This window comes from Coccinella septempunctata, chromosome 9 (genome assembly GCF_907165205.1).
Source record: "Coccinella septempunctata chromosome 9, icCocSept1.1, whole genome shotgun sequence".
NCBI classification, from domain to species: domain Eukaryota; kingdom Metazoa; phylum Arthropoda; class Insecta; order Coleoptera; family Coccinellidae; genus Coccinella; species Coccinella septempunctata.
The window spans coordinates 19,129,128-19,147,428 of NC_058197.1; the positions used below are offsets into that span (position 1 = coordinate 19,129,128).

At 35.1% G+C, this 18,301-nt stretch overlaps 6 protein-coding genes across 6 annotated transcripts; 3 read left to right on the forward strand and 3 right to left on the reverse strand.

Annotated features, from left to right (window-relative positions):
- Nucleotides 1–268: 268 nt before the first annotated feature.
- LOC123320729 lies at nt 269–6,832 on the reverse strand. The gene is made up of 4 exons (XM_044908133.1): nt 6,573–6,832; nt 1,475–1,696; nt 998–1,323; nt 269–944 (listed from the first exon to the last, which is right to left on the reverse strand). The coding sequence occupies exons 2-4, from the start codon at nt 1,693–1,695 to the stop codon at nt 496–498; spliced, it is 996 nt and encodes a 331-aa protein (XP_044764068.1). The 5' UTR covers nt 1,696; nt 6,573–6,832; the 3' UTR covers nt 269–495.
- A 558-nt stretch (nt 6,833–7,390) lies between these two features.
- On the forward strand, nt 7,391–9,781 carry LOC123320738 (protein unc-119 homolog). The gene is made up of 3 exons (XM_044908145.1): nt 7,391–7,894; nt 7,950–8,122; nt 8,194–9,781. Exons 1-3 carry the CDS (start codon nt 7,539–7,541, stop codon nt 8,316–8,318), a joined length of 654 nt encoding a protein of 217 aa, XP_044764080.1. The 5' UTR covers nt 7,391–7,538; the 3' UTR covers nt 8,319–9,781.
- Nucleotides 9,782–9,841: 60 nt separating this feature from the next.
- On the reverse strand, nt 9,842–11,066 carry LOC123320732 (protein ABHD11). Its single transcript, XM_044908136.1, has 4 exons — nt 10,574–11,066; nt 10,281–10,513; nt 10,092–10,223; nt 9,842–10,030 (listed from the first exon to the last, which is right to left on the reverse strand). Exons 1-4 carry the CDS (start codon nt 10,979–10,981, stop codon nt 9,883–9,885), a joined length of 921 nt encoding a protein of 306 aa, XP_044764071.1. The 5' UTR covers nt 10,982–11,066; the 3' UTR covers nt 9,842–9,882.
- LOC123320740 (transmembrane emp24 domain-containing protein-like) lies at nt 11,055–11,949 on the forward strand. Its single transcript, XM_044908147.1, has 3 exons — nt 11,055–11,297; nt 11,401–11,682; nt 11,739–11,949. The coding sequence occupies exons 1-3, from the start codon at nt 11,165–11,167 to the stop codon at nt 11,927–11,929; spliced, it is 606 nt and encodes a 201-aa protein (XP_044764082.1). The 5' UTR covers nt 11,055–11,164; the 3' UTR covers nt 11,930–11,949.
- A 351-nt stretch (nt 11,950–12,300) lies between these two features.
- LOC123320734 (N-acetylglucosaminyl-phosphatidylinositol de-N-acetylase) lies at nt 12,301–13,851 on the reverse strand. Its single transcript, XM_044908137.1, has 4 exons — nt 13,401–13,851; nt 13,059–13,349; nt 12,912–13,005; nt 12,301–12,850 (listed from the first exon to the last, which is right to left on the reverse strand). Exons 1-4 carry the CDS (start codon nt 13,741–13,743, stop codon nt 12,676–12,678), a joined length of 903 nt encoding a protein of 300 aa, XP_044764072.1. The 5' UTR covers nt 13,744–13,851; the 3' UTR covers nt 12,301–12,675.
- A 228-nt stretch (nt 13,852–14,079) lies between these two features.
- LOC123320727 (septin-1) lies at nt 14,080–16,106 on the forward strand. The gene is made up of 6 exons (XM_044908131.1): nt 14,080–14,241; nt 14,502–14,694; nt 14,756–15,014; nt 15,073–15,277; nt 15,329–15,591; nt 15,665–16,106. The coding sequence occupies exons 1-6, from the start codon at nt 14,218–14,220 to the stop codon at nt 15,789–15,791; spliced, it is 1,071 nt and encodes a 356-aa protein (XP_044764066.1). The 5' UTR covers nt 14,080–14,217; the 3' UTR covers nt 15,792–16,106.
- Nucleotides 16,107–18,301: the final 2,195 nt, after the last annotated feature.

Here is an 18,301-nt window from a genome sequence, read left to right on the forward strand (position 1 = left end):
TATAATCGAGATCTAGCAGCATGAAACATCCTCAGAAGTATTCACAGTGTTCGGAGTAATACAGATCTCAAAAAAGTTTAAAAAACCGATTTAATTGTGATCTAAATGAATCCTCGTGATGGTGATGACTCATTCGAAATTAATTTCCTGTTGAACTTGAAGGGAGAAAATCCTGAACAGATATTAGCTGATTCTCTCACTGTATGAGGGTTGAAAACTTACTCTTCTTCTATTCTGGTCTGGGTTCATGTTGAAATAAATAAACACGATAATTCCAATAATTTACTATTCAAATTATCCACTAAATACAACATTACGTAAACATTACATCATTGTCACAGTCTCCTAGAATCGCAATTTTCATAAATAAACCTAAATCTGCTAACTCATAATAAGAATATTCCAAGCACTCAATCAGTGTCTTTGTTCATCCTCATCAGTCAAGAAAGAATTTTCTAAATTAGTTAAGTCCACCGAAAAATTCACTTTACAAAATTAAACATTCTCCACGTGTTTCATTCTTCTCTCCTCTGTAGTTTCCCTGGGTTTCCTACCCCTTGGTGGTGGTAGTGGTGGTAAGGGAGGCAGGGTCATGTTCTGACTCACGTTACCATTCTTCTTTGGACTTCCTTTAAGCCACGTCTTGAACTGCTTACCAACCTGGTAGAAGTGAAAGTAGAGCAGGAAAAATATCAGACAGACTATTAAAAAAGATATCAGGGTTATAATGAGAGCAGATATTGGACTGTAGGTCTCTTCTTGTGGTGGTAGCACTGTCGGTGTAGTTGTAGGGGTTGGTCTGAAGGTGACAGTAGTCGTTGGTTGATCTGGAAGCATTGGATCAGCTTTTCCTGAAATTGTGATGTCCGCACAGGCTCTAAACTCCTCTTGAGGTCCACAACCCACTGCTCCAGTACCATTAGGACAGTTCCCCCAGTTGTTTCCTAGGAAAACATATTGAAAACAATCCTCACACAACTATTAAATTCCTACCAACCTGCAATATACCTCCACTGCAGCACACAATGGTCGCACTTCTTCTTTGGCAGTTTATATTTCATCTCATACACCTTATTTCCCTCCCTAGGGTAATATCTCGAGTTCAGATGGTCCACTCCATCCTGTGGCTTGAGCAGCTTCAACACGTTCTTATCCAGGCACTCCTGACTGGTATTTTTATAGTCAGGACAGATTGAGAACTCGAAAAATCCATTGTGGCTAGCTGTCAATTCCACTCTGATGTTTATTATTGCACCTACCCCATATTTCCTCACTATGACCCCTTGCCCGTATGTACCACCGAACTCGTGTGGCCTTGGTGTCCTGGAAAGTAAAATTGATAAAATGAAGAAAGATTCAAATTCCCAAAGAATAACATCAGAGACGTTTAGCGCATTCGCCAGTTCTCGCTAGGTTTCTCCTGCGCATCCGCCATATGAACGTTTATGGAATTATTTCAAGTAGCACTACTCACTTGGTGTCCCAGGCATCACCACAAACTCCACATTTACCCCCGTTGTTTACCCATTGTCTTGTGAAACCTCCACAATACAGTTCGTGGTCGTTGTAGTTATGTGGTGTGTTAAAGCCATATCTCCAAGCTGAGGCCCTACTTGGAGGGTCTATAAGTCTTCCATGTCCTTTTATTAAGGGAAGAAAACTGCATACAGGTAGGAGGAACAGGGAAACTAACATTCTGTGAAGAGAAACTACAATTGAATCCTTTGAAGAGCTTAGAGCATTAATGGTCATTTCTTTTTGAATCAAATGAGGCAAAGCGATGAAAGAAGGCATTATTAATAATTATTGTTGAGTTATTTGTTGATAATTCAATTATTGTATCATGATTCAATTGTGTATCAATCTACATACATAATAATAATCTTTAAATGGTTTAATTAAAAGTTTTAATACAAATTCGCTAGTGCTACCATCTCTTGGTCACATCGCTAGCTATCGCTTAGAAAGTAATATACGGCGCAGCCAGACAGAAGAGTTCTTTAAGATCGATATCCTTGTTCACAATATAACCGATAGATGACCTAGGAAATGGATGAAGAAAGTGTATGGAGCGAAAATTGAAAAACCAAATAATTTTTCAAAGGTTCTTAGAAGCTAAATTACTCTTTTATCTGTGGAAAACATTGAACATTGTATAATTGAATCGAATCTAGTATTTTACTGGCGAATGTGATGAGTTTAGAGCTTCAACTTCCTTAATCAACAAACAATGAAAGTACAAGTAATCCGTAAACTTCATAACCATCAATACAGCTTTCTTGAAAATCTAACGAAACAATTGAAAGTTCACATATACTCTCCTTAAATAACGAACGTAACAACAGTTCACGTAAAAGAAATTGAAGATTTCACTACACTTTGCATATAATTGACAGAAAAGTCATCAACCTCGGTATAATTACGTACTCGTGATATTCATGGTACATCAGAACATTGTTTCGGACTATCTGTTTTATTGGAAACTGGGAATAATCCTTCTAATGATCGTAGGAAATTCAAATTAATGAAAGGGAAAGTATACAATCAGCAATTTGTTACCCAGATGATAATATTGAATATGACTGATTGTTTATCGGTTTACGGTCTCTTAAATCCAATAATTTCATTGTTGTTTCGAATGAAACCGATTTTGAAGCATTCCAAAACGTACGTTTATAGTTTGATTGATGGAAAGGAGCACTGAAAGTTGATAAATGACTGAAATTAAGCCTCTATCATTGCTGGAATAAAAATGTACTATCTGTGGGAATCAAGAATAAAAAATTAATCTACTACCATAACCCAAGCCTCAATAGCGAAAGCCAAACGCATAATTTATGTGGAAATTCATTTCATGTCATGGTATAAGTTGTTCAAACCATCAAGGAAGCGTCTGATTTTCGAAATTTTCAGTTGTCCCTTTAATCCAGTCATTTAATCTTATGCTGAATCGTCTTCAGACTAAATATGAATGAATAATTCAAGTCGAGATCTTCGTTGCGTGCAGAAATTTGACCGGATAAGTAGGTGAGTGGTCCAATCTAAAATCCATAACACACTTACAGATTTCTCCGAGATAGAAGACATGATTTTTCTACATAACATCCAGGAGGCTTCAATAGAAGCTCAAATACTATGAAAACTGGGGACTTCAACGATGGATTAGAAGAGAAACATTTATGCTTAGCTCTATTTTGAGTCCATTACGAATGAAAAGTTTAATTCAATGTAAGAATAATTTATAATCACTACCTGTCCCTTTTCTCTTAATCGAAGTCAATCATAATTAGGTCTTTGTACAACAAAACAATAATCTTGGTTCCCTTGTTATTCGAGACCAATTTAAAGTGGTAATAGATGAGAATATAGATATCTATGTTCTCACGCAACATGATGAAACATAATTGTGAAAAAATAGGTATTCTTTGATAGACCCTTTTAAAGAATGTCAAGACCGAACGGCTGCATCCAGCTCCATGAAATTTTCAGATTTTTAACTAGAAGAGTTGCTCTTTCAGAATATGTATCACATTTCCATCTACGGTTATTTTTATATAATTTTATTTTCCTCTTCAAATATGAACATACAGCCAAAGATTATGGAGTTATATACTCTATAATCTTTGCATACAGCTTATATTACAATTATGAAGATACACCTATTTCAAATCACTCCATTGTATACAAAAACAGAATCCATAATTACCATTCAAAAGCGATCTTTCATAGCCATCAGAAAAGATACCAAATCTCACGTATTATCTCCGAAGGTGCTTTGAAATCTAAATTTACGGTCTGTAATTTCGCAATTGAAACTAAAAAGAAATATTATTTATTCTATCGGCATCTGTCGGTAGTCTAAATCAGAAACAGCCTTGTATTGTTGTACGAAGGAAACTGGAACATGTACTTCATTATTTTCTACCTGGTTGGGTTGATTGAGAGACTGTTGACCTCGAATTTTTTTTTTTCGTCCAACATTAAGGAACAACACGTTTCTTATTGTGTGGGGTTCGATGTGTAGGAGTTGTTAATACGTGAAACGTGCCATTTTTAGTCGTTTCCTGATGAGGTTATTCCCTCATGGAAGTAAATTATGTTTCTATACTCATTTATGTATGCACTACCATGTATCTGTTTTGATGGGCCACCTATATAGCTCGAATACCTATTTCGATCAGCAGATTCTTAAATTCAAAAAGCTAGTAACAATTATAACACTGTTTCTATTACAGTTAGTATTGGCTAATAATAATTGCGAATAAAGGTCAACAAATCTTTTAAAGAATTGTGAGGGTATAGTTTCAACATAACGAAAGACATTAAAAGCATATCCAACCTCATGAATATTCAGTATAATCACCGTACATTTATTCAGTACAAGTACCTTATTTATGTTCCCTTTCAATTGCAACATTTTTTTTGAAACGTTATCACTGATAAGCGAACCGATAGTGACATAATGTATTGGACAACTATTGCACGATTTTTTCAAACAGCACTTGCTATTTGTGAAAGTTACCCCGCGATATTGGAAACCCATGGATAATAACAATTTTCAAACCGAATTGATTGATCTAATTCAAGGTGAAATCAGCATACCTAATCCTGTTAACCGATTTCGATTGATTATTCCGTTACAGTCTACAAAACAAGAATATCAAACGACAATTTGATCTTTAGGACGCGTTAATACCTAAGGGTCAGAACGAAGCGCATCCACCATTTAGGAATTAAAAAATATGAGCATATATCCATAATCTGCACCTGAATATGACTCGCAAACGGAAAGGAGGTTCAAAGAACTCATATCTATTAATGTCATGATTAAATCTATACTAAACCTTCGTTGTTGTTCATTATCAGTTACTGTTTTCCTGCTGTGTATGTTATCCAAATTTTTATTACTGTTGTCAGCGGTTTGAGTTCGTTGGTCTTTTAGAAAAACCTCTTTTCTTACAAAGCTCTCGAGTTTCCTTTCCAACATTACATCCTCATTACAATTATATGAATAGAATTAAATGCAAAAAAATTATTTTCCATTCTTTGCTCCGTTAATTGCCCCTATTATTGTTAGATCATTCTGTAGATAGGTAGATGAAATAACTGTTATGGAACCACTACTTTCTTCACGTTCAATACAGACATTAATCTTGCTGAGAAGCGGAATCAGAAGAAACTCATCTGCTATAATAGCAATTTAACATTAGTTTCTATTCTTATTTCCTCATTTCCACAATTTATAGGTTTATGAACGCGTGATACACGCAATAAATTTACATGTACATAAAAAAAGTTCTTCGCTGGAAACACATAGAACAGAGCAAAAAAGGTATCATTTCGACATCTTGTGCACTGCATGAATATAATAAGAAACGGTTTTAATTGCTAGTAAATATTGGTCATGGTATGAAAAATGTTTATTCAAAAAGTTCGACAAAGTGTAGGTACAGGCTTTAACCCACTTAACTGGCTGGTTTCAAAGCGTATAGATTGTCTATGGCGTATAGTAGAGAAAGTTGATCAACCTTCTTTGGTTGTTTCCAGTTTAAAACTGTAAAAATCATTATAATGGACAAAGATTTTGTTGCGGGAAATGAACGGTGAAGGTTATCTGGATATATTTATATTTGTTAGGTGTGGACTAGATATAGAGTTTGATCAGATTCAAATCAGATCAAATTGAATGCTAATGAAGTGAGTAGGTAAAACCCAATGAGAAAATTCCCTTTAAATGTAAACGATCGCTTTGAGAGTGAAAAAGTTTACTTCAATGAAACATATATGAGAAGATTGTCGATTTTTTTTAAATCTCAACAATTACAACCTAGGATTAGGTTGGAGAGTTTAATGGAGCGATAATATATAATTTCTTGTTTATAATTTAGAGAATTTCCGAAACATTATAAGACTGTTCACTGTTTGTGAAATTAACACACGTTCCCATTAGTTTACGCATTAGTAAACGCAATTTAACGCTCGTTTGAATAAGAAAAATAGAAAATAATTGGTTGTCTGTATATCCAGACACGTAATTTGTTTTATCCTCGTAAAAAACATTGTTAATCGTTCAGAGAAAGCAAATGAACATAGGAAGTACAAAAGTTTCATATTGATTCATGCCAAAAGTCTAAAAACTACTTGTTATTCAAGTTCCTATAATGATTAACAGTGATTAGAAAACTGATATTCACTCAAGAAGGCTCATTAGGAGGTTTCTGAGAAATACGTTTTCTTTTGGAACTGCTGATCGTATGGAAGAAAATCAAAGAGACGAAAGACAGAAAATGAAAAAAAAAATGATTCAGAGAGCATTGAAATGAAGAAAGAATTAAATGAAACGAAAATTTTTGAAAAGTTCAACTTGTATAGAATAAAAGTAGATTTCCCATATTATTTCGGAATAAAAGTTACTTGGAAAGAACATAAAAAAAATTGAGGGATTAATAAAATGACTTCTGCTTAAAAATTAAAGTTATTTATCACCAGCAAATTTTTGTTTTTTTTTGCACCTTAACTCAGAACCAATAAGCTTTGCGTATTTTCCGAAAAATTCAACAGCACTGACCTACCTTAAAATTGAAATCCATGTAAAAAAATATCGAAAATTTAAAAGCGCTCCATTGGTACACAGATCAACAATGTTAACTACGGAACCACTGGTGATTCAGGTTTCACTTCCTGCCCTATTCTTCGAAAAACCGCGTTTAGTCATTAATAAATACCGAGTGGCCTAGAAAAGCAGGTTCTTAAGCACCTCCCCAAGTAAGTACTACACTGAACTTGAGAGAAGTGAACGAACTGAATCAATAATAATTCCAACAATTTTCGCCGGCTGTTCGTTTGGGGTAACTGTGGAGGGAGTTGGAGGTAGATCTACTTTCGGTTGTATTTCTAGCCTAGATATCTGGTTTCTTCGTAATAACCAGGTTAAAGGTTAAATATACCGTTACCATCCGTTTTTTTCAGATTCAGTGGGTAAATACAACGAAGGTTTAAGGTTTTCTTTATCAAGTCTGAAAATCATCGATCTAAAACTTGAAAAATTGAGTGTTTCAATTTTTTTACAAGAATTATTCAATTTGGTGGATGCGCTCAAGAATTTTTATTACGGACACATCATTAGGTGACTAAAAAATGAATCAATTTATACTGAAGAGGATTTTTTTATTAATGAGTTTAGTCTACGCATATGGATTATATGTAAAACTCTAATTGGTTCGTAAGAATCTTGATAAATTTCATTTTCACATTTTGCGGGACCTAAATGGCGGATGCGCTTTCCTTTTCTATGTGATATTTGATGAAACGAAGTATATCCATTCATTTACGCTCATGTTCTCTGTGTCATCGTCTTCAAAAAGCGAAAACAATTCCGTTAAGAGTGTTTTCATTTAATTATTACGAATATCTTTCGTGAAAATAATGGGTTTTTCTTTCCTCCATTTTTCCCTTGATCGCTTTTGACACCTGACAGTTTGTTGTTATGTCAAACACTTTTCCGTTCATTTTTCGTATGGTGTTATCGTTATTTTTGGATGAAAATGAGTGTTGTAAGGGAAAAACACGAACTGCAATCGAACAAGATAATAGGACCAGTTGAAAACACAAAAGTAATAACCCCGGACGACGTCTTGCGTCTGAATAAAATAACCGATACGTATCTTTGCGACCCAGACGCCAACATCTACGATATAGATTTCACAAGGTTCAAAATACGGGACCTGGAGAGCGGGGCCATACTTTTCGAGATAGCCAAGCCGTTGCCAGAAAACGTCGAGGAAAATTCGGAGAAGAATGCGGAGAACGACGAGCCCTTAGACCCAAATTCTGGTAGATTCGTCAGGTACCAGTTCACTCCGCAGTTCTTGAAACTGAAGACTGTGGGGGCTACGTAAGTCCCTGTTTTTATGTGTTAATTATGAATTATTCGAGTGTTCGGGTTTCAGGGTTGAATTCACTGTTGGTAGCAGGCCTGTCAATAGGTTCAGGATGATCGAGAGGCATTTCTTCAGGGATAAGCTGCTCAAGACTTTCGATTTCGAGTTTGGGTTCTGCATCCCCTTTTCTACAAATACTTGCGAGCACATATACGAATTCCCAACTCTTTCACCGGAATTAGGTCAGTTATTCAACAAATTAGGTGTAATATTTAACACCTGCAGCTTGGATTCGATTATTTTCTTGTTTCAGTGAAGGAAATGATCGCAGCGCCCTTCGAGACAAGATCTGATAGCTTCTACTTTGTAGACGATCGCCTTATCATGCACAACAAAGCTGATTACGCATACAATGGTGGTATGTCATCCAACACTTAAAGTTGTCATTTACACAGGGTTTTTCAACAACTGAACAATAATTAACTCAATTTTCATACACAAGGAGGGTAAAAATTCTCTTCTAAAAGCAGGCATCTTCTCTGAATCGTCCTCTGGTTTAAAATCAACTTTTACATTGTTTCAATTAGGCTTAATTGGATTTTTGTTTAAATTATTGTTGGGATTAGGTGGGAAGAGGGTTTTTTTTTACAAATAACTGCTTCTTTGATTCGTCACATTCAATTTCATTTGAATATTATCTGAAATTTATCATTTTAAAATGGGATGCCTGCTTGAAACAAAAATAGATCTAAGAAGCTTTTTTTAGCTGTTTTCACAATGTTTCTTCATGCATTTTGAGCACAATATTATACACTGTATGTTGCTTTGAAAAAAAAAACTATCGAAGCATACCCAATATATAAACACAATTATATAGAATATTAGAGAGGCATTTATCCAGTTAGAGTCCTGTTCCTTTGGAATAATTTATGCAAATAGATAATTGCAGTTTTGTTTGAAGAAGAATTTAATCAAATTTCAAAAACTTAGATAATAGTTATTTCTGATGAATATTTATCGCAAACTTGCCAAATATTTCGAATCTACATTCCTACTGAAAGTGAACCTTTACCGAAATATCTAAATTATGGGGTATCTTACCTGTTCTTTATGGCTTTGGTGAAAGAATTTTAATTATTTCAAATCTAGAAATATATTGAGAGAAGGTAAGATGTCCCATAATTTCTACCTCTGTCCAAATAATATTGAATCCTTGTTCGCAAGGAAAATATGTCGAGTAAATCGTCATTTCAGAGTTTTGTGGCAAATCTATTGTGCATGGTGATCAATATTGAACATTGTTTATTTTTTTTAGGTTTTTACTGCGGATTCATTTTTTACAAAGGATAAAGTATTTATAAAATAATTATTATTATACTAAATATATATGTATGAAACTGTATTGTTCACTGCAAGGGTTCTGATTGTTGAATATTCTTCAAAGAAGAGAATTATTTGATGTTTATCGATGGAAAATCGAATAATAGATATGATTCTTGCAAATTTACAGGAAACTCTCCTGTTGATGCAATACTTGTTCGTTTGGCTGAGTTCCGTTCAACAAAAATACTAAAATGTGATTGCCTAACTTGTCGGGCATTTTAAACGAATTGCCTTTGTTCGACTGATAAACAATATGAGTTGAAAATATTTATTATTATACAGAAGAATGTTTTTTTGAAAATGCTGCTCTGGTCTTCTCATTTGAATGCATTATCGTCTTTGTTCAAACTTCAATTTGAATTTCCGGGGTTGTAAATTTTGTTCTCGGGGGACAGAGCATGCGACTGCATTTCTAGTCTTTGCGCACTGATTTTTTTTTTGTTATTTTCCAAATAGTGTTAGGATTTGTGATATCTGTGTTCTCATGTGTGGAAGTTATTAAATAAATGCATTTAGTAGGAACTGAAGTGTTTTTTTTCAATTTTAGTGAATGATGATGCAAAATGAATCAAGAATAGTGCGGTCAACATAATATATTAAAAATATATAGATATAATAATCAACTAGTATTTGGTCTATTCAAAAATTCTACACTGAGTTGTAGAAATTCTGTTGGTTTTTCGCTGTGTAACCAATGTCCTGCCCCTTCAATATATTGAACAGCAGAATTTGGAAAAATGTTTTTTATGCCAGGAATATCTTCTTTCCTACAAAACAAATATTCAATCAGAGTTTGCAAAAATTCTCCTACTGCTATAATTTTCTTACTTTATATAGTCTGAGCTAGAGCCACCAATAAATAATGTAGGTCCATCAAAAACTTTTCCTTTTTCATACGGGAATCTCTTTATATTATCCAGATTCATCAGCAACGCTGGTATGTTGACTCTCCAATTAAAACTAGAATGCGTACATTGAAAATAAAAGTGGAAAGAGCATTAATTTATACAGAATTACCTTCCGTTCTGCGTCTGAATAAGATTCGTGAGCAAAAAGGCTCTCAAATTTTTGTCGGTAATGCCACCTTCCACAAGCTGTAAGTCAGCTGCTAATCTTGCCCTAGATAAAGGAATATTGCTTGGTATTTTGAGGCTATTCAATGCCCGCATGTAAATCGGCATCGAACTAATATCTGGGCTTGTTGATATAGGAGATATATCAACCACAATCAATTTCTCAACCAATTCCGGCTAAAATTCGAAAAGCTGCCAAATTTCCCTTTTAAACACGTAAAGTACGAACTTACATACATATTTCAACGCAAATAACATGGCAGTTCTTCCACCCATCGAATGACCTAAAACGGAAGCTTTTTCAATGCCTACACTGTCGAAAAAATTCTTCAAATCGAGTGCCAACAACTCGTATGAATGGTGTGGATCATGAGGGCTATCTCCGTGATTCCTTGCGTCTAAAGCAATGATTTTCCTAGAAGGTTTTGTTTTTTGTTGAAAAACTTTACACAAACTGTTCCAGTTCGATTTGGAGCCGAACAAACCGTGCATTACTACCAGGGGGTTCTGATGGATATCCTGAACTGGCAAGGTATTTTCATACGTTGCATAAGCCAATTTGACTGGTTCTAAGCGTGCCTCATTACATAATTGTCTATGTTGCAGTTTCCTCAATTTCAAAAAAGATTGTGTTAAGAATTTCATGTTTGGTTTTGAATCGATCCCACTGAAATTTTGAAAATTTTATTGAGGTTAGTTCTTGTTCAAACGTCACTGACAGTGACAGTTCAGAAAATGTCAACAAAAACCAACCTATGGTTTCGTATCGTGAAATACGTGGCCCTATTTTTACCTACTTTCAAATTTAACTTGAATTTATAAGTCAAAATGTTGCTTAAAATATGTACCTTCTGTATATTAATTCTTGTCTTCACAGCACAAAGTTTTGCGTATTTTGTAACAGTGGATGCTCATGCAGAAGAATGTTTTTTTGATAAAGTTGAAGAAGGAACGAAAATGGGTAAGAAAATTATAGATGCAGATGAAAAACTGCCTGGCTAAAGCTAAAGGAATATTTAGGTTTACGCGACGTATCAGAATTTGACGTCTTGTTCTTATTTTAGGTCTTACGTTTGAAATAGCAGAAGGTGGTTTTCTGGATATTAACGTTCGAATTATGGGGCCCGATGGCGAGGTTATACATGAAGGTGTTGGGGAGAGTCACGGCAAATATACCTTCACAGCAAACACTAAAGGTGTTTACACTTATTGTTTCTCAAATAAGATGTCGACTCTTACGCCTAAGGTTGTCATGTTTAATATGGCAATTGGTGAAGCTAGGAGCCAAACGAAACCTGATGGTGAGAACACCAACAAACTAGAAGATATGATAAGAGAACTGAGCTGTAAGTACATCCTACAAATTAAGTTAAAAATGATAATTTCTAACAAATTTTTTCAGCATCGTTGAGTGGCGTCAAGCAAGAACAAGAGTACATGGCAGTTAGAGACAGGATTCATAGGAGTATAAACGAAAGTACAAACTCCAGAGTAGTGTTGTGGTCATTTTTTGAAGCTTTGATATTAGTGGCCATGACTGCCGGTCAAGTTTATTACCTCAAGAGATTTTTCGAAGTGAGGCGTGTAGTTTGATTAAATCTTGAGAAAGTGTGGACTGTATTTTACTTCCTAAAACACGTGATCATGAAATTATGTCATCCATCAACATTTTTTACTTACCAAATTCAAATGGAACATGTTTTAATTTCAAACAGTTTGAAATTCAGTAAATTAAATTATTCTTGAAGAAAGAATGGTTCATTGATGCATCTGTTGAGTTTATTTTGTTTTTATTTATGAAAAAATAAATTTTTTGTACAAGAATTGTCATCTACAATTACCTCTTCATATCAAATTGAAAAACTTGTCTGTCTTCTTCATTTTGTAGCTTTAATCATTCCTGAAGTTCTTCTTAGACATTTTGATCTCCTGGAGAGTAAAGGGGTAATAGAAAATATACTAGGTCTTTTTGGTACTTTTATATTCAAATTAGTCAAACATAACAGTAGCTAAAAACGATATGGCTTTGTATAAAACAATTAAATAATGTATACAACATTTTAACCCTTCAGAACACAAGCCGGAAGCTTACTTAAACCTGAAAACCATGGTTCAACGAGAAATCACACAATAGATTAATTTTTTTCACTAATGCCCATGTGCTCATCAAAGGTAATTAAACCTTATAAGGAATTCTGCAGCTCTTTCTAGGAGCTGAAATCATTTTAAGCCTACAAGATAAATGAGCACTACACTAAACGGTTTTAAATTTGAAATGAGATGATCATCAGTATAAAAATTGTACAAGTAGTTGATGAAAAAGGTCTTCAGTTGCATATTCAATCATCAATTGATAAATCAAGCTCTATATCAGAAGGGTTCATCTCCTGCAGAGTGTTGATAACAACATAACGGGAAAAAATTAGATATAACCTTCTAAACCACACCATTTGTGATTTATGTTCTGACATCGCTTTGTGAATCACTGACCTTCCACTTGGCCCAACTATATACCTAAAAGAAAAAAATGGTTTCCTAAACCTCATTCTAAATTAACTGTATGAACATAACTTACCTAGTTCTCGAAAGTAAAAATGAAATAGGTATATCTAGAATGAACCAATACTTCCTCAACACATTGATACTCTCAAGCACATAAACACTACAACCTAAAATAGAATCCATACAATACAACAGCTGAGAAATATCAATAAGTTTCTACTTTTAGGAATATCCCCGCCAAAGCTCAAATGAGCTACTGCATAATAAATACTGAAATGGTTGGGGTGAGAACTGATACCACTCCTATCGAAAGTAATCAAAGTAGTTATATCATATATTTCAATATGATTCAATATCAATTCTGCAACTATCTCTTCCGGCCAACGTTTACTTATATCATCAGGTAAATCTTCATGGTTCATGACCGTTATAGAATCACTGGCAATGCCAAGGGTTCTACACGATTTATAAAGTTCGTATTTTCTAATTTTTCCCATTCCATAATTACTACCTAAAAGCACAGGAATTAAACTGAATATAACAATCGTTTCTGAATAAAAACCTGTGGATAAGCATAAAATATAAACGGTACACTCCTTGTTTTTCGTTAGATTCAGGATAGTTGGTCCAAAAAACATACACTCATCATCTGGATGAGCTGTAACAATTAGAACTCTCTTTGGATTTTTTATTGATTTATTGAAACTAAGTGTCTTCCATCGGATAATTGCGAAATAGAGAAGTATACATGTTACTATGTACAGAAAACTACCAATAATTAGGTGCTCCAGGATGTCTTTCGTATAATTAACCAATTCAACTTGAAAGTTCGAAACTGACTCGTTAACATAGGTTAAAAAAAAGAAAGGGTCATGCCAAGCAAAAGCTTGGCTCACTTCACACATGTATTAAATTTAGAATACCAATACTCATTCGTTAATAAAAATAGAATATAAAGATAAAATAATAACAGTTTGTTGGTAAAAAATTGAGGTTATCAATTAGATATCAGAACTACTGAAGATTAACCTACTTATCTACCTATCTAATTTCCTTATCTTCCTAATCTAGCAAGGATTATTAAATTTCGCGATGAACAAGTAAATGCAATAACTAAAAGTTTTTGTGGGATAATTGTGATATATTTGTTGTCTGAGAGAAATGAATTTTTTTTATTATTTTTTAAAATTTAAAGAAAAAATATTTCCAAGAAATGACAAATTACAGATTGTCAAATGTCAGATTTGATTACCAGATGGCAGTTGACAAATTTTTTTAATTGTTAAAGCTTTTTGAATCAGGCCTGATAAAAACAACTACATCTATCCTTCCAAATACTATTTATTGTACTAATCCATTTATTAAAATCTGTCCTAAATATGTCGAGCGACTCTGTTAAAAGCGTAAGTATAGTTTCAAAATTCTTCATATATGTCCAATTTTGAAATAACATTTATGGGAAATGAGGATGAAGTTCAATAAACTCAAAGACAACGTCAATATCATTACAATAAAAAAAACTGTATCGGCCTTTATCAGAAGAAGTTGGTGACCAGTCATGGTTCAATTTCTTAAGATGACTCAGAATTGCTTCATCCGAAGTTCTAGCTATCTAGATTACCAAATTCACATTGTACGTTTTTCAAAATGCATGTATTTGTAGTTTTCAAGCTTAGAAACTCCTGGCTATGTTGGTTTTGCTAATCTACCCAATCAAGTACACAGGAAATCGGTTAAGAAGGGTTTTGAATTCACTCTAATGGTGGTGGGGGAGTCAGGCCTTGGAAAATCAACCTTAGTCAATGCCCTCTTCTTAACAGACCTCTACCCAGAAAGGGTAATCCCAGATGCCACTGGTAGGAGAAATTTCACTCGCATTTATTTCATCCCACATCTAAATTACCTTTTTTTTCGCAGAAAAAATGGCTCAGACCGTTAAATTGGAGCCATCCACTGTTGAAATTGAAGAAAGGGGTGTTAAGTTGAGATTAACCGTTGTCGATACCCCAGGGTATGGCGATGCTATTGATAACACCGATTCTTTCTCAGAAATCATTAGGTACATTGATGAGCAGTTTGAACGATTTCTACGTGACGAATCTGGTTTGAACAGAAAGAATATCATCGATAACAGGGTTCACTGCTGCTTTTATTTCATCTCTCCATTTGGGCACGGGTGAGTCATCAGGAAAAACTCGATATTATACATCTAAAACATATTGTATATATTTCAGATTGAAACCTTTAGATGTAGAATTCATGAAGCAACTCCATAACAAAGTAAATATTGTTCCTGTTATTGCAAAAGCTGATGTTTTAACCAAGAAAGAGATGACAAGACTGAAGCAAAAAGTATTAGACGAAATTAGAGAACATGGTATTAGAATCTATACACTGCCAGAATGCGATTCCGATGAAGACGAAGAATACAAAGAACAAGTCAGTAGATTTATAACTATCGTATTGTAGATATCAATGTGAATTTTTCAGGTACGCCAACTGAAAGAGGCTGTACCTTTTGCTGTATGTGGAGCCAACACTTTGATGGAGGTTAACAATCGTAAGGTACGAGGAAGACTCTACCCCTGGGGCGTGGTTGAGGTAGAAAACCCTGAACATTGCGACTTCATCAAGCTGAGGTCGATGCTCATCACCCACATGCAGGATTTACAGGAGTTGACTCAGCAGGTGCATTACGAGAATTACAGATCTGAGCGTTTAGCCAAGGGTGTTCCTCCTCCCAAAAGAAATACGTAAGTGTTTGACCTAATCGAGGAAATATGGACCCCTGTGGGATGCCTATCACTAAAATCTTGCTGTTTTCAGTTTGATTGAAGATAAAGCCGGTTCTCTTACGGAAAAAGACAAAATTTTGCAAGAAAAAGAGGCCGAACTGAAGAGGATGCAAGAGATGATTGCTGCCATGCAGGCGAAAATGCAGATGCAAAAATGAAAGTGCCATAAGTCGGTGAGGTGATTAGAGTAGCGTTGCATATCCCGAAATCCTAAAGATTTATACGCAATGTACTTATAAATAAGAATTTTACGATTATCTATTAGATCTGAAATTGCTGAATCTCTATTTAGTCCATTTTCAGTTTTAATTTAATTTGAATTATTTGAAATGCTATGACATTTTGATATTTTTATATCTTGGAATATTTTAAGAGTTTTTTAAGTGCATTAATCTATCTAGACATATTTTTTACTACTGCATAGTTGAAATATTTTTTATATAATTGAAAAATTAAATATATTTAAAGTATTATCATGTTTTTTTCAATTCATTTCGAAACGTTCCACAGTTCTTGAAGAAATCAATAAAAAACAAAGTGTAACTATGGAGATATTCGTGATATTATTGATCAAACGATACTTTTGTATTTGGTTCAGGAAATCAACAAAATGGGAGAAAAAAGCGATAAAAATGCAAAGATAATTTCGAAATACGAAAAATTATTCCATCACTTACACATTGAATTTCCAGAATTAACAGAATTATCGTCTAAAACACTTGAAACTTTCAACGTTAGACAAAGAAGAAAATCAGCCGCTCTGGGGGCGTTTCGACACAGAATAGAAAAAGCGAGGAAAACACGAGAATACGACTCTGTTAACCAAGACATCCAACAACCTGAAACCGCAAGCTTCCTTCAAGAAGCAGCTAAAAAATGCCCCATAACGAAGATGTCCAGATTTCAAAAACAAGACATAAAGAATTCCATCGGAGTACCAGAATTACAGCTGAAATACCAAGATGAAATCGAGGAAATGTTGGGAGAAGTACAGAGGGAATACTCCGAAGTCACCCACGCTGTATCAATTCGACAAAAACTCAAGGGATCCACCCCGGTACCTGACTATTTCGAAATCCAACCATTCAAACACGTTGGTCGCACCAAAAACTACAAAGATTTCGTCCGTAGGAGGAAAGAACTAAGAAAATCATGGATGCTCAATGAACCCCTCTTAAAATCCATCATAAACGAATTCTCAACACTCCCCGACGTCCTAGTCCATATCGATAGGGATCTGACGGATTTCGAAGACTTGGAATACGAGATGCAGAGGAATCTGATCGAGGCCAGCAGGATCATTCAAGATTTCTACTGGAAAATCGAGGTTATGGTCCAGACCAACATGCCCGACCTTTCCAACAATTTTTCGGGTGAGTTAACCCCCCAGTGACATCGAAACGTTACAACCTGTTATTTTTAGGTTGTTGCACCTGCGCTGTCTCCATCCAACTGAGTAAAATAATCAAGAATACACTGAATTACATAGTCGATCTAACGACCCCACATAAAATGCCACCGTTGAACATTCACGTAACTTTCAACAACAAAATGAGGATTTTCCCAACGTTACGGGATACCTCACAACTCTACCAGTGCCTGATCAAGGACGTCCTGGCCCTTACAAAACCACTGAGAGCTTTACGGAACCGAAAAATCGATAAGAATTTCGGAAAACCTCTATCCATGTATCTCACCGAAGAATTCATCAACGACCTGATGAAAACTATGGATAGAAACATCTCGACCATTTATGAACCATTTTCCGATCATCTTGACTGTCTAAATGAGGAATTCAAAGAAGTATACAAAGATATAAACGGAGACTCAACCATCTCAGATTTAGACTTTTCGATAGGTTGTGAAAAAATAAGATACTACTCTTTTTATTACGACAAAGTGTCTCTGATCCCCCAATGTGAATTATTCGATAACGGTGTACTAATACAATCCCAATACATCGAAAAGATACAGGAAGGTTTGATCAAGCGAAAAAACAGATACTTCAAAGCTTTAGCTTCCCAGAGCCACTGGGAGATGAACGACATATGCGAAAGTTTCTTTATAATCAAAACCAGGGCAGGAATCCAACCTGAAACCACCGAACAAACCATCGAGATTGGAAAATACATGACTTGGGTCAAATCGGAATTCATCCAAGAAGCAACCGTTAGGATAAGTGAAAATTTATTGCTTTTAGCCTCCCTACTCCAACTAGGGGCCCTAGACGACGACCAGATCGATCTTAACGTGAGGGTTGTGAAAGAACTGGACCAAATCGAACCCTTGGTCCTCGAAAACCTAGCCATCTACGAACAATCCAAATTCGAAGCCGAGGAAAAGCTCCAGAGACAGATCGAGGCAGTGAACGATCTAACCAGGGCTGTGCACCCCATACTCTGCCTTTTAGACGATATGGACGACATCCAAAACATCAGACAGTACCTCGGTAAGATCAACCAGCATTTACTCAAGATAAAACACATCTCGACCCAGATAGAATGGATAAACACCGAAGAGGTATCTTTAAGTTTTCCCAAATCCAACTATCCCGAGTTCGAGGAGCTCAAGAATTACGTCTACCCCTTCTTCCACCTCATGAAACTATCGTTGGACGTTCAGAGGAACATATCGGTTTGGTTGGACGGACAGTTGGACCTCCAGTCCT